General features: G+C 42.9%; 1 protein-coding gene across 1 annotated transcript in view; it reads right to left on the reverse strand.

Moving 5' to 3' along the window:
• The window catches only part of B4GALNT3 (beta-1,4-N-acetyl-galactosaminyltransferase 3), an 86,860-nt gene that overhangs the window by 33,778 nt on the left and 38,843 nt on the right, over positions 1–14,239 (reverse strand). The window contains exon 2 of the mRNA XM_054987693.1: positions 2,855–2,958. Coding sequence (XP_054843668.1) covers positions 2,855–2,958 — 104 coding nt within the window. The remainder of the gene's footprint in view (positions 1–2,854; positions 2,959–14,239) is intronic.

The following is a 14,239-nucleotide window of genomic DNA, read 5'->3' on the forward strand; positions in this document are numbered from 1 at the left end:
CTTGTAAATAACTACTTGCCTGGTCTCCTGTGAATTACCTCCAGATAATTTGGTTATGTAATCAAGTAGATCTTTTTTTTTTACCTTTAAGTGCAAAAACTATAAAATAGGTATGAATGGGTTTGATTTTTTAACACAATTTAAGCCTGGAAAGTGTTGTTTTAAGCTGTCTGTGTCATGTTTTTATCCTGGGCTGGGACATTTTTAATGCTGCATTTTAATTAATATCTTTTAATTTTTTGGGGTTTTTAAATTATTTTTATTTTGTATGCTGCCTTGGACAGGTTCCTGGAGAGGCAGCATTAAATTGTTCTAAATAAATAAACTGTGCCTACTGGGGAAAACAGTGAGAGTAAATCAGGTTGCTTAATCCTGTTCACTCTCTTCTGATGCATACTCTATTAGAGAATACAGAATCTTGGCTCATTGGCTCTACAAATTGCAACCCTTGAGGGTAGCTACATGATCTGCTAGCTGCTAACTGGAGTAGCTTAGGTTTTGGAAAGTTTACAATGGTGGGGAGTTGACTATGTAATCCTTTCCTGGCTTTTAAAACCAGGAAGAAAGTGCAGTAATGTTACAATGTTGCAATGCTACAATGTTACAACATTGCTACACTTTGCCTTTGGGAAAAAAGAGTGTGTGTGCATACCCCAAAGGAGGAAGGGAAAACCAGCCATTTAGCCCTTTCCTGGCTTTTAAAGCCAGCAGAGAATAAGCAAACTTCTGCAAACACGGGAAGCAGAACAGCCAGCAGCTTTTTTCAGCTGATGGGGACTCCCTCCCATCAGCTGAAAAGCTACTGGCGTTTAAAAGGGGGAAACCTTAGCTCACACCTCTATTCTGCAGACCTTCTGTTGCCCCGGAAGTGATGTTTTTACAAACCACACAAACTGGTTCGAGAACTGGGGCAAGTTTGTGAAAGTTCGTGGTTCGTGAAACTGTACGAACCTCGAACCTCCCGGTTCGTTTTTTTCAGTTCCTGCTCATGTCTAGTCCAGATCATACTGAGAGGATACTATCTGTAAGCTGTGATAGGCATATGCTGTTCAGTATAGAAACGATCCATTATTTACTTGTTTATTTATAAGATTTATACCCTGTCCTTCTTTCCTCATCAGGGCCACCAAGGTGACTAAAAGATTAAAAACATACACCATAAAATCACATCTTAAAAATAATTAAAAACAACATCCCTACACATCATTAAAACAATTATAACCAAAGCTAAAATACACATACAAAACATAAAGACAACAATTAAAATATAAGGTAAGAAGGAGGGGACATTGAGGGAGCAATAAACAAAACAACAGTATTCACCCCCTGATAGAAGATGGCAAGAGAGGGGAACAGACAAGTCTCCCTAGGGAGAGAGTTCCAGAGTTTTGGTGCCGTGACTGAGAAGGCCCTACCTTGGGTTGCAGCGTGCCTAATCTGAAAAGGCCAGGGCACCCAAAACAGATTCTTGGAAGACAGGTTCATAAGAGATCAGGCAGTCCTTCAGGTATGCTGGCCTCAAACCATACAGTGCTTTAAAGGCACCTTGAATTGTGCCTAGAAATACATTGGGAGCCAGTGTAGATGACCCACTCCGGTCAACATCCTGGCTGCAGAATTCTGGACCAATGAAGTTTCTGAACACTCTTCAAGGGCAGCCCCGTATACAGCACACTGCAGTAATCTAATCTAGATGTAACCAGGGATGTACCACAATGGCGAGATTTTTTCTGCCAAGGAAAGGCCACAGCTGACTAATCAGTCAAAGCTGGTAAAAGGTGCTTCTGGCCACAGCTGCTTCCTGCTTATCCAGCAGCAAGCCTGGGTCCAAGAGTACCCCCAAACTATGGACCTATTCCTTCAAAGGGAGTGTGACCACATCCAGAATGGATGGCACCTTAAATCCCCGGTCAGATCTTATGCTTACCAGTAACACTTTAATCTTGTCAGGATTAAGCTTCAGTTTATTAGCCTGCATCCATTCCAGAACTGCCTCCAGGTAATGCTTAAGGGTTTCTATAGCCTCCCTGGGATCGGCTGGAAGTGCAAGATAGACCTCAGTGTCATCCGCATAGTGGTGACCACCCAGTCCCAGTCTCTGGATCCCCTCACCCAGTGATTTCATGTAGAGACTGAAGAGCACGGGAGACAAGAGACAATGCTGGAGGATGCCAAGGGACTGAGCAGCAGCCCCAGCATCACCTTCTGAAACCTACCCTCCTGGTAGAAAAAAAAACCACTGCCAAATGGTGCTTCCAGGGTGCAGCCTGGAAAGGCAGTCCAGAAGTATATCATGATCAATGGTATTGAAAATCACTGAGAGGTCCAGGAGAATCAACAGAGTTGCGCTCTGTCCATCTCCCAGCACAGGTCATCCACCAGGGCAACCAAGATTCAGTCCTATAACCAGGCCTGAAACCAGATTGGAATGGATCCAAACAATCCATAACAATTTGGGATCTGATTCTTGTATTTAATTTAGGATCTGATAAGGGCATGAATAGCTCTGGTGAGTCTGATCTCATCAGATCTCAGAAGCTAAGCAAGGTTGGCCTTGGTTAGTAATTAGATGGAAGACCTCAATTGAAGACCAGGGTTGTAGAGGCAAGCAAAGGCAAACCACCCTCTGTTAGTCTTTTGCCATGAAAACTCCACCAGGGGTCACCATAAATCAGCTGTGACTTGAGGGCACTCTTCACCACTCAAGGACTTACATATGGTATACTGTTGCCAACCCTGCTGGAAATACAAAAACCTCGATTACTACTTGATGCCTGAATGTCTTTGATGTTTCGCTGCCCATGAAGGATGTTTTTATCCAGAGTGTTTAACAAAGCTCTTGAGTTCTGCTTACCTGAGATTCTGGTTTCTGCGGCAGATAAAACTGAAGGCTTGGGTCCACTATAAGTGTATCCTGGTTCCCTAGAGCTTTAGCCAGTTCACTCCAGCTTCCATATCCTGTAGAGAGATATTGTGGTTAAAAGTTGACTCAACTGCTGTGGACTCACTAAGAATTAACTTCGATAGCCCTTTACGAAACGTTTTGGAAATATTGTCTCTACTATGTGGATAGAAAAATAACAGCATAAAGCAATCAAGTGACTTGCAACTTAATCCTAACATCGCACGAAGATGGCTGGCCTCTGGATATATGATGAAAGAAGCAACGCCAGGCTACCCATTGAGGAGACAGAGATCTTTGCACACTTGGGAAACTTCCCAAGTATGAAGAAAAAATCAGCTTGAAGAGGACAAAACATGCTCCAGAAGGGGCAGCTGAAAAATGGGAAGGGGAAATGAAGAAATCAATTTGCTCAGTCCCAAGAGATTACAGAAACCTGGAGGGGGAGATCCTGGTGGTGGTATTTCCATGTTCCCCCAGCCATGCAATTCCTCATGGGTCCCCCAGATTGTGCACATTTACTCAGAGTATCAGTCCCATGGTAGACGATGGACTTACTCCCTGATACAGCATAAAACAACTGGAATTATAAGCATCCTCTGGCAGGTGAAATCCTGTGCAGGTTTATTCATCTAAGCCCATTGCTTTCTGAGAGCTTAGACTGGAATAACTCTGCATAGGAAAGTTTCTAGAATCTTTCCAAGGAAAGCCTCCAGCTGCCAATGTGTGAAAAAAATTGTAATGGGGGTTGGCTGCAGCAATACATGAGCAGAAATTAAAATGTACTTAGTGCAGTTACACAGCACAAAAGCTGCAACGCATTAATACAATTTTTAATAAAATAACAATGTGCGTATAGAGCAAAGGAACATACAACAGATGTTTCATACAATTTATTTTCATTTAGTTTTGAAATTGTATCAGAATACATACTTCGTGCCAAGCCCTGTGCATGCAGGGCATGCATAATATGCGCATGCATAATATGACAGTAGGGAAGGATACAATAACTTTCACTTAGAGCAAGTGGGCAGCAAGGAGTCATTTTACCACTTCCACTTGCACAGGAACTGTTGGGAATGTGGAAACCTTCCATGAGATACAACCCAGGGTTGTTCCGTCTCACAACACATCATTCTAAGGATTAGCCCCAGAAAATACTTTTATAGCAGAGTCGCTCCAGTCTCAGCCCACTGATTTCAGTAGGCTTAGACTGGAATAACATTGCATAGGATTACACTGTTAAAACAGCACTTAAATTTTTATATATAGCAAGCAACTATAGCAAGCTCAAGTATATATGAAGTATACAATTTTCAAACTAAAAAAAACCCTTGAGCTTATGAATTTGTCATTTCCTGGACGGTATCCAATTGCCATGTTAGCCTTAACTTCTAAAACTCTTCGATTCTCTTTGAACATGGAGGGGCATAATATGACAAACAGACAGCTGGGTCATTTTTGTGCAGCCCATGTACTCTTTAAAAAATTCCTGAAATTCCTCTTGGTATTTCAGAGCAGAGTGCTTTGCCTATGGTGCTGCACATACATATTTGAAGGGGGAAAGGGAGGGGCCATGACTCAGAGGTAGAGCATCTGCGTGGCGTGCAGAAGGTCTCAGCTCCAATCCCTGCCATCTCCAGCTAAAAGTATCAGCCAGCAGGTGATGTGGAAGACCTCTGCCGGAGACCCTGGAGAGCTGTTGCCAGTCAGAGTAGACAATACTGACTTTGATGGACCAGAGGTCTGATTTCAGTACAAGGCAGATTCATGTATATGTTCATATATATGAGGGTCAAAACAGGAAACAAGTTTAGAAAGGCTCTCCCATTTATTATTGTAATTTGTATGATTTCAAAGACAATTTTATTGTTATGAGGCTGCTGGATTTCTTTTCATAAGTGCAAGTTTATGGGCAGAAATAAGAACGAAAGTTATCTCAGCCGTAAACCACGGTTGACTACACTCAGATGCCACAATAAACTGTACATATCCTAGTCTACCAGGTATACACAGAACACAGTTTTCTTGTACACTCCACTTAGTCTGCTGCTTCTTCCATTTCTAGCTAACATTTATCCCACTTTTCCCAAGATGCCTTTGATTCTGTCTTACTTACATCTGGCTCTGAACTATATTCATATAGAGAGGAAGGGAAGGCATGCCCACTATCGGCCAAGTGTTATGATATTCTCCCAAAACATTTCATTCATATCACTACCACAGGAATGCTGTCAGAGTTCTAGAAAATACGTAACCCGCTTTTATCACTGTAATTATGTTTAGTGCTTCAGAAATCAGAGAACATTTTGTGCTCCCATAATCTTTATTTCTTCAATTATCTTTTGTTAATATGATTTATCCCCCAGAGTACTTCAGCCAATGCACACTATTATTGTCAGCACACTTGAAACATCGACAGTCCAATTTTAAACAGAGTTACTCCCTTTTAAATCCATTGAAGTCAACGGACTGAGAAAAGTGTAACCGCTTAGGATTGTATTACTAATAAAGGGAGTTGTTTTTGCCAGTGAAAACTCAACCAGGTTAAGTCTGAACTAGGTAAGAAGGCTAGTTCTTCACCCTTAGCACCATGTGTGTACCAGCTGACTCAAAAGCAATATAGAATGAATGGGTTGCATAGAAGGAATGGGTTCATACAGCTGAGATGGAAAGGTTAGCCTATTTACTATATACCAGTAATGGCATACTTTGTAAACTGCTCTGAGTGGGCATTAAGTTGTCTTGAAGGGCGGTATATAAATTGAATGTTGTTGTTGTTGTTGTTGTTGTTGTTGTTGTTGTTATTAACCAGCAACCTCTTCCTTTCTTTCTCTAATATATGTATGTGCATGCAAGCACATGCGCTCTCTCACATACACGTGCATACAGGGACAGAGAAAGTGTCCACTTGAGCAGGATATGATGCATTCTTTAAAAAAAAAATCTTCTGAAAATCACTGGGCGCTTCCTCTACCATCATCACTACCAACTAACAGTCCCAATTCCTCAGTGTTCTGAAGGGGCCCAGCTGGAAGGCTTCAGTCCATACCACCAAGGCAAGGGTATAGATCAGTTTGATTTGAGCTAATAGCACATAAACCTCAGCAGGGCTAAATAAACAGATAGGGCTAGACAGATGAAAGATGGGACTATTTCCCACAAATAGCTGATTAGTTCACATATGATGAGCTTCCTCAGATCAAAAATAAAATGCCAACAAAAATATCATGAACCAGCATGCTGTAGTGGTGAGAGTGGGAGACGTCAACTCCCAATCTAACATGGAAGCTTGCTGGGTGACATGGGGTCAGCCACACACACACTCACTCACCTGCCTCACAGGGCTGTGAGGATAAAATAGAGGAGAGAATGGTGTAAGCCACTTTGAGTCCCATTGGAGAGAAAAATGGGTTCTAAATGAAGTAAAATTTCAAAAGAAAAAAAAGGGTATTCTAAAACATGCATGATCTATATTTCTATGGGAAAACGCAAAGCTCTTATCACCAAGAATTGACTGAGAATAAATGTGGAACCATAATCACAGGGACGACATCGATTGGCCTTTCAAGTTGCAACTGTCTTACCTGATGCTGTGAAGGGCTGAGAAACCAGAGCTGCTTTCCTTTTCACTTTGGGAAAAGCTGAGCTTGTTGAATTTCTCATCACCCTACAGCTGCCAAAAACACATGACCTTTGTGAGGAAAGAAAGAAGCAACTCTGCTGTCCATCAGGGAAGGCTCCAAGTTGTTTCATGGACTTGCCAGTTTCTCACTGGTAACGCTTCAGTAAAGGAACTTATGCTCCCCAGATTTTGAGGGTGGCTCCCCAGACCACTGGAGCCACCCTCAGAGGCACTTCTTTGGGTGCCTCTACATCTAAAGCCAGATGGGAGGTAATCCAAGAACAGGCAATCTCTCTCAATCACAGCACAGTTTCCCTGGGGAAACTCAGTTGCCCACTCTATCACTGTCTTCTGCCAGGAAGTGAAGACTTTCCCCGTTTTGTTTGGTATTCTCTTCTTGACCCTCCTTCCTATTTATGCGTATGGGTTTTGTTGAATAATTATTATTATATCCACCCACCCACCTACATTTTAATATTAGTTTTAATATTTTGGCTGTTTTCCACCTTGGGAACCTTAATTGAATGGGAAGGTGCATTAAAATGTTGTAAATGAATAAATGATATTTTGGCTCAAAGCTGCAACACAGGTCTCATAATCAAGATGGTTGTGCAATGATACACACAGCATAATATATTTATGCATATACATCGATGGAATCATTCCACCATCTCTAATTTGGATGCAAAATATTATCACAGCTGGCCCAGAGAGCCTATATTGAGGACCAACATGGTGAATCTCACCAGAAAAGCTTCAAGTACTTCTCAACTTTATAAAAGAGAAAAGGGCCCCAACACTTCACACTGTAATTGTTTGGTAGGCCATTCAATTTACCAAGCAAATCTTCAAATTGTGATTTAGAATTTAGTACATAGTTATTTATGAGTAACAGGCAAACAGGTGCATAGATGTGTTGCTTTTATACAGATGCACATCAAAGATCAATGGCCAGTTTATATATGGTAAATACAGTGCACAGAAAGTATGGTAGAGAATATAACAAGGTCAAGCTTGAAGATGAAACTGTTAAGCAATCAATATGTTCTACTCAACACCTGGTACTGCGATTGTCTAAACATTTACTTTATCATTGGATTCGTAATTAGTGTTGGCTCTCTTCCTAGTGAGTCCTCGAAGTCAACAATATGATACATTCAGGTAGGATAGATAAATCAGATTTCGTGGCCCAACAGAATTTATACCATATTGTATCATGCACAAGATTATGTTACAAGATGCCGTCTTTAGGTTTTTGTTCAATTTGTAGCAGGAAAAAAACGACTGAGGTCTCATTTAGTCTTAAACTCTTACAAAAAAAAAAAAGAATAGAAAAGAAAAGCTATCACCCCAACCACTCAATAACATTTTCAATCAGAAGAGTAGAGAGTGGAGCCGTTTTTTGTTGCTCCAGAGGGTTGGATCAGAACAGGTTAAAATTAAAGCAAAAGAGTTTTCAGGTAAACATTAGGAAGAACTTCCTGACAGTTAGAGCATTTCCTCATTGGAATAGGCCTTCTCAGGAAGGGCTCTCCTTCCTTGGAGGTAAGAAGAGGCTAGATGGCCAACTGCTAGCTATGATAATTCTATGACTCACTAGGCATTTAGGCAGATTGTGAGAGGGAAGGCAGAGCCAGTATTAGGCTGTCGTGGCCCTTTCTTATATGCCCAGGGTAATGCTGATTGCCACTTTGAGGTCAAGAAGGGTTTTTCCTCCAGGCCAGATGAGCCAGGGTTCTGACAGTTTTTTGCCTTCCTTTGGACATACTGCAGGAATCACTGGGGAGGTGACGGGGAGAGATAGCTATGAATTTCCTGCATTGTGCATGGGGTTGGACTAGATGACTTGTGGGATCCCTTCCAGCTCTATGTTTCTATGAAGTTACGTCTATGCAGTGTGGGGTTCTGATGGCAGGGTTTGGTAAAGTGGTTGATAAATGTGGGCACTCAGTCAACACGCTTGCACAATACACATGTCCTTGCACAATACACACATTGCAGAGACGCTCTATCCAGCAAAGACCTAAGAGTATGGATTTCAATGATTCTCAGCCAGGCTGGACAACTTCCTGACTGTGGTTCTTGACAAAAAATTCTACTGAACAGGAATTCCGTGTCTCTAAGGGCCAGTTGGACTGCCATCCTGGCTGCTTGATGTGCCAGAACACTGCTTTTAATCCCAGGAAACCACAAAAAATAATGACAGAGAATTAAAGGTTTTCATTTAGTAAAAGATGACAAATCACTGGGTGCAAGCAACGCTGAACAAATTAAAAGCTAGAAATGAAATGATGACGTCAGTATTTTTTTCAGACCCAGGTTTTGAATGTAATGAGAATGCATCCACCAACTGAGGTTTGTTTCGTCCCAGGAACATGGATTCTTAACCATGGTTTAATCTTGGTTGAGGAACCCCGTTATCAAAAAGAAACAAACCTTGATTTGTGAAGGCATTCAGGCATCATAATGTGAGACTGATGACTCTCTTCAGTCTTGGTGCAATGTATGAAAGGAGGAAGGAGAATAGTGTACGTCTGGAGATTAATCAGGATACTTTATAACAACAACAGCATTCGATTTATATACCACCCTTCAAGACAACTTAATGCCCACTCAGAGCGGTTTACAAAGTATGTCATTATTATCCCCACAACAAACACCCTGTGAGCTGGGTGGGGCTGAGAGAGCTCCAGAGAGCTGTGACTAGCCCAAGATCACCCAGTTGGCTTCAAGTGGAGGAGTGGGGAATCAAACCTGGCTCTCTCGATTAGAGTCCTGCACTCTTAACCACTACACCAAACTGGCTCTCTTTCTATCATTAACAAGCTGAGATTTGTTTCCCATGGGCCCACATTTGGCAAAGGGATATCCCTCCCATTCTTAGCATGGAAATTATTAGGTTACATCTTCAAAATCCACATCTGTTAGACATGTTAAGGCCATCAGACAGAGCAGGCTGTGCAAAGACATGAGAAACTTAAGAAGAATGTCATGAAAGTGCTTCTCTTAAATGAACTGAACCAATGCATATCAAGCTCTTTGGGAAGCCTGTCCAACATCTACTGGTAATGATTTGAACAAGCTATCAGGCTTCAGTTTAGCTTCATAAAAGAAGCAATCGTGTCTGTATGAAGCATAGGTTCATCTAGCAAAGCCACTATTCTGCCAATTTTAGAAACCTGTCCAGGCAGAGAAAATATCAGATTCTGGATTCCTAGGGATGGTTCTTTCACCCCAAAGGATGCAATTTGATTCTTCAGAATCACAGGTAACAGTGTCAACCTTCCAACAAAGTCCATAAGAGTTAAACCCTCCCCCAATCAAATATTTTCTGTTTTTACATTTATTTATTAAGAATATTTTTATGCTGCCTTTCCAGGCCTGACGCAGTTTACAAAATAAAAATAATAAAAACTAAACATTAAAACATATGAATTAAAATCCAGCATTTAAAAAAAAACAGCCCAGCATAAAAATGGATGATAAAAGCAAACCACAGACAGCTTAAAACAAGTATCCAGGCTAAAATAGTTTTTAAAAAATCAACATCATACATACTTATTTTGTAATTTTGGCCTTGTGGGGGGGGGGGGGCGGGAGTGAAGATCGATTTGGTTCCTTAACCAAATTACTTGGAGGCAATTTACAGATCAGGTAAATAGTTATTTACAAGAATGTCATAATTTACCTAGTGCTTCTAGTAATCTGTGAACTGTTTCTTAATGGTCTCTTTGCTCATAATTTTCATGCATGGAGTCAGCAATGTTTCCTGCACCCAACAGCATGACCTGACTACCCACCATAAATGGGAGGGGGCACAACTAAACAACTGGAAATAAAATGCCAGATGTAAAAATCACACTCCAGACATTTAACACAACCCCTAGTAAGGTGGCAATTTTTTTTCTTTCCAGGTTGTAGCTAGAATTATATGAAGATTCTAGAATAGTACTGTGCACAAAATCCTAGGTCAGAAATTGGCAAGCGTATTCCCTAATGGGCCTGTTTTCAGTAGATCCAAAATAACACCTCAAACAGAAGGTAAAAATATTGTGTCCGCTCCAGCATAAAACAGAAAAATCTGGCAACTTTGCCAATGGAAGGGAGGACTTCCTGAAAGTCTACAAACTGGCAGTCTTGAGATAAGGCTAGCACTGGTGCATGTTTCCTCTGACATGACGTGTGTATTTGCAAGGATAGAGTTCTGAAAAGGAAAACACTTGTCATGGTAAATCTATGGTCTCATTCACTTATTTTTCCACAGCACAGAAAGGGCTATCCTACACTGCAGCCTGGGGAGTGATTGCAGCAGAAGTTATGTGGGAACTTACATGTGGGAAAGGGTGGTGGTGGACAACAGCTGGGATCTTAGGCCAGGCGATCTCCAGGGAGTCTTCCCCAGGCGGCTCGGTGAGCTATCCATTACGAAGTTAAAAATGGGAGTTCAAAACATAGCAGCCTATAATTATTTCATGGTTGATATATTTTTGTACAGATCTTCAGACCGAGCCCTATAAAATGATGAGATGCAGTTCTCTTGGTAACACACGTTCCTACCTCCTACTTAACAGTCACTGAGAAGTAATTTTGCACATTTCAAAAATCTTTACTAGGTACCTGACAGAAACAGGTCTGACCAGCTTGGTCCATCCTATGAAGAAGGTAAGAATATTGCTTTACAGAGTTCATGTCATTGTGCATGGAAAGACTAGTCTGCTAGCACAATTTGGAGAAAAAATACAACTCTTGCTGTTCAAAGTGCTCTCTTTTTATTGCACCAAAAGGACGCAATTCTAAACACAGTTCCGAACAGTTCAATGGAGCTAAAAGCGCAATCCTAGACAGAGTTACAGCCTTCTAAGAGCCAAAACACACGAGAAGAAATACCTAGGTTCAGCACGTGTTCTCTTACCTCAAGGTTTGCCGGGATCTGTAGGCGTCCTGGAAGCTTAAAGTTTAGCATTTACAGAGCAGCAGGAAGGGAAATACAGGCGCCTGTATTTCCCTTCCCCTTCCTGCTGCTCTGTAAATGTTAAACTTGTTCTCTTACCTCAAGGTTTGTTGGGAAGTGTAGGTGTCTTGGCAGCTTAAAGTTTAGCATTTACAGAGCAGCAGGAAGGGGAAGGGAAATACAGGCGCCTGTATTTCCCTTCCTGCTGCTCTGTAAATGCTAAACTTTAAGCTTCCAGGACGCCTACAGATCCCGGCAAACCTTGAGGTAAGAGAACACGTGCTGAACCTAGGTATTTCTTCTCGTGTGTTTTGGCTCTAAGTCCATTGAAGTCAATACTCTTAGCAGGGGTCATTTCGCAGAAAAAGAGCTGGAGGAACTCCTTAGCATAACTCATTAGCATGACTTATTAGCATATGCCACACCCCTTGACATCAATGGAAGCGTGCCATTAGTATAACTGATTTGCATATGCCACATCCCCTGACATCACCTATTGTGGCTGTTTTGGACCCAATCCTGGCCATTCAGGGCCGAAATTGGGCCCAAATGGCAAAAAGGGGCCGAAAGTGGCCGAAAAGGGGCCCAAAATGGTCAGGATCAGGTCGCTGCTGAGTGGGAGAGTGATCCACCACCTGTCAGAGGCCCAATCCGGGCCATTTCGGCCCCAATCCAGGCTGAAACAGACCCAAAATGACCAAGAGTCAGGGGGGCGGGGCCACCTGACATGTGACCTCTTTGGGGAACTGCCGGAACTGCGTTCCTGAGCGTTCCCCCTCAAAATGAGCCCTGACTCTTAGAAAGGTGAAACTCTGCATAGGACAGCCCAGTAAATAAGGGCTTTTCCAACAGATCAATTTAAGCAAAAAAAATGCATAGTGGCTTATTATTTGGTGCTGGTAATAGAGACGTAGTTCTCCCAGGAAGCATTTTCACTATGGGGAACTTGTAGTTTTTCAGCATACAAAGTGTAATGGGAGGAGGTGTAAAAATGTGACCCCCCCCCCCCAAGCAAGCTAACATATCAATTTTGGTAGTGCATTCTGGGATGTGGTTAAGTGTGTGACAGAGTTCCTGCCTCCTGTTTCCACACTATAGTTTAAACTTACTTACTTACTTCATGTATACTCCATCTTTCTCCTCAACGGGGACCCAAAACAGCTTATATCACTTTCTACTCCATTTTATCCCCACAACATTACTGTGAGGTAGGTCAGACTACAAGTGTACAACTGGCCACAGTTACCTAGCAAACTTCCATGGCAGAGTAAGGATTTGAACCAATTCTCTAATCACTACAACTTTTTGAATTTGAAATTTCATTAAAAGGCTCTCCCGCTGTACCACTCTAAGGTAGGATTGTTCAGACAGCCTTTTTTTTATATATAAAGTAAACAGGAGTAAGGGAAATTTCTTCACTTGCATTAATGGCCAACCATTTCAGGAACCTTATTTTTTCCTCCCTTCTTTTTCTTGTCTGAAAGATGTGGTTTTCCCTAGAGATGGGCACAAACTGAAATATGGAAAGTTTGCCACAAACAGCACAGCAATGTCACTTCCAGCAGAGACATCATCACGATAGCTCGTGCCCCGGCATGCCCCCAAGTGACATCATCACGCTGGCTTCAGGGTGCGCGCACACGCGCAGCGCTTCCTACAGACCTGCTGCCCCGTAAGTGATGAATCACAAACCAAACAAATTGGTTCGCAAACCGGGCAATTTCATGCTGGTTTGTGGTTTGTGAAACGCGATGAACCATGAACCGCAACGAACCGCCATTTCCCCGGTTTGTGCTCACCTCTAGTTTTTCCCTCTCTAACAATGAAGGGTGCTTCTCCCCAATTAAGGAATAAAATTAATAGACACACCCATGACTATCTCCACAGCAAGTAATCTACAACTGGTTTAGTCTAGGGTAACCAACCTCAATTCTACCCCAGAATTACAACTATTCTCCAAACAACAGAGATCTGTTCCCTAGGAGGAAATGGCAACTCTGGGGGTGGACTCTACAGCACCACATCCCTGCTGAGCTTCCTCTCTTCCCCAAATTTTGTCCTTCTCAGACACTGCCCCAAATCTCCAAGGAGTTTCTCAAGCCAGAGCTGACACCGTTAGGTAAGTCAAACATTCTTTGCACGGGAATAGGATTTCACATAATGTGAATGAACCAAAGCGAGTGTTCATCAGATCTTTTTTTTTATTACTGTCCAGGGATGAACACCCAGCCCCCCCAGACTCACCTTTGAAGCCCATAACAGCCCCTATAGCCAGAGAGGCCCACAGCAGCCCCAGGAGCAGCGGGAGCGATGGCAGAGCTTTGGGGAGCCACCAGCATGGCGAGGCTCACAGCAGCCCCAAGAGTGGCAGCCAAGAGCCCTTGGAGGCTGCTGGCACAGCGGCATGGCCCGCAGCAGCCCAGGGAGAAGCCACAGGGCCCACGGAGGCTGCAGGTCTGTTGCCTGAGCCTGCAGCAGCCGAATCAGGAGCATCAAGGCCCGTGGCACCCCCCCCCCAGACCAGCGGCAAAGTCCACAGAGGGTACCCAGGCAGCACCACAATCCCCAAGGGAGCCAGTCAGCAGCAGATGGGGCCTAGACCCCACAGCCCAGCGAAGCCCAGCCATCCCCACCCTACGAGAGGGAGGAAAACCCAGGGGGCGGGGACAAAGCCCAGGAAGGGCCATAGGAGTCCACCTGGTAGGCTAACTCAGCTGCCAATGTCCCATGAAGGGGGTGGGGTCACTCAGGACTTGGCGAA

The sequence above is a fragment of the Eublepharis macularius genome, chromosome 9, assembly GCF_028583425.1.
Source record: "Eublepharis macularius isolate TG4126 chromosome 9, MPM_Emac_v1.0, whole genome shotgun sequence".
In the NCBI taxonomy this organism is placed as follows: Eukaryota; Metazoa; Chordata; class Lepidosauria; order Squamata; family Eublepharidae; genus Eublepharis; species Eublepharis macularius.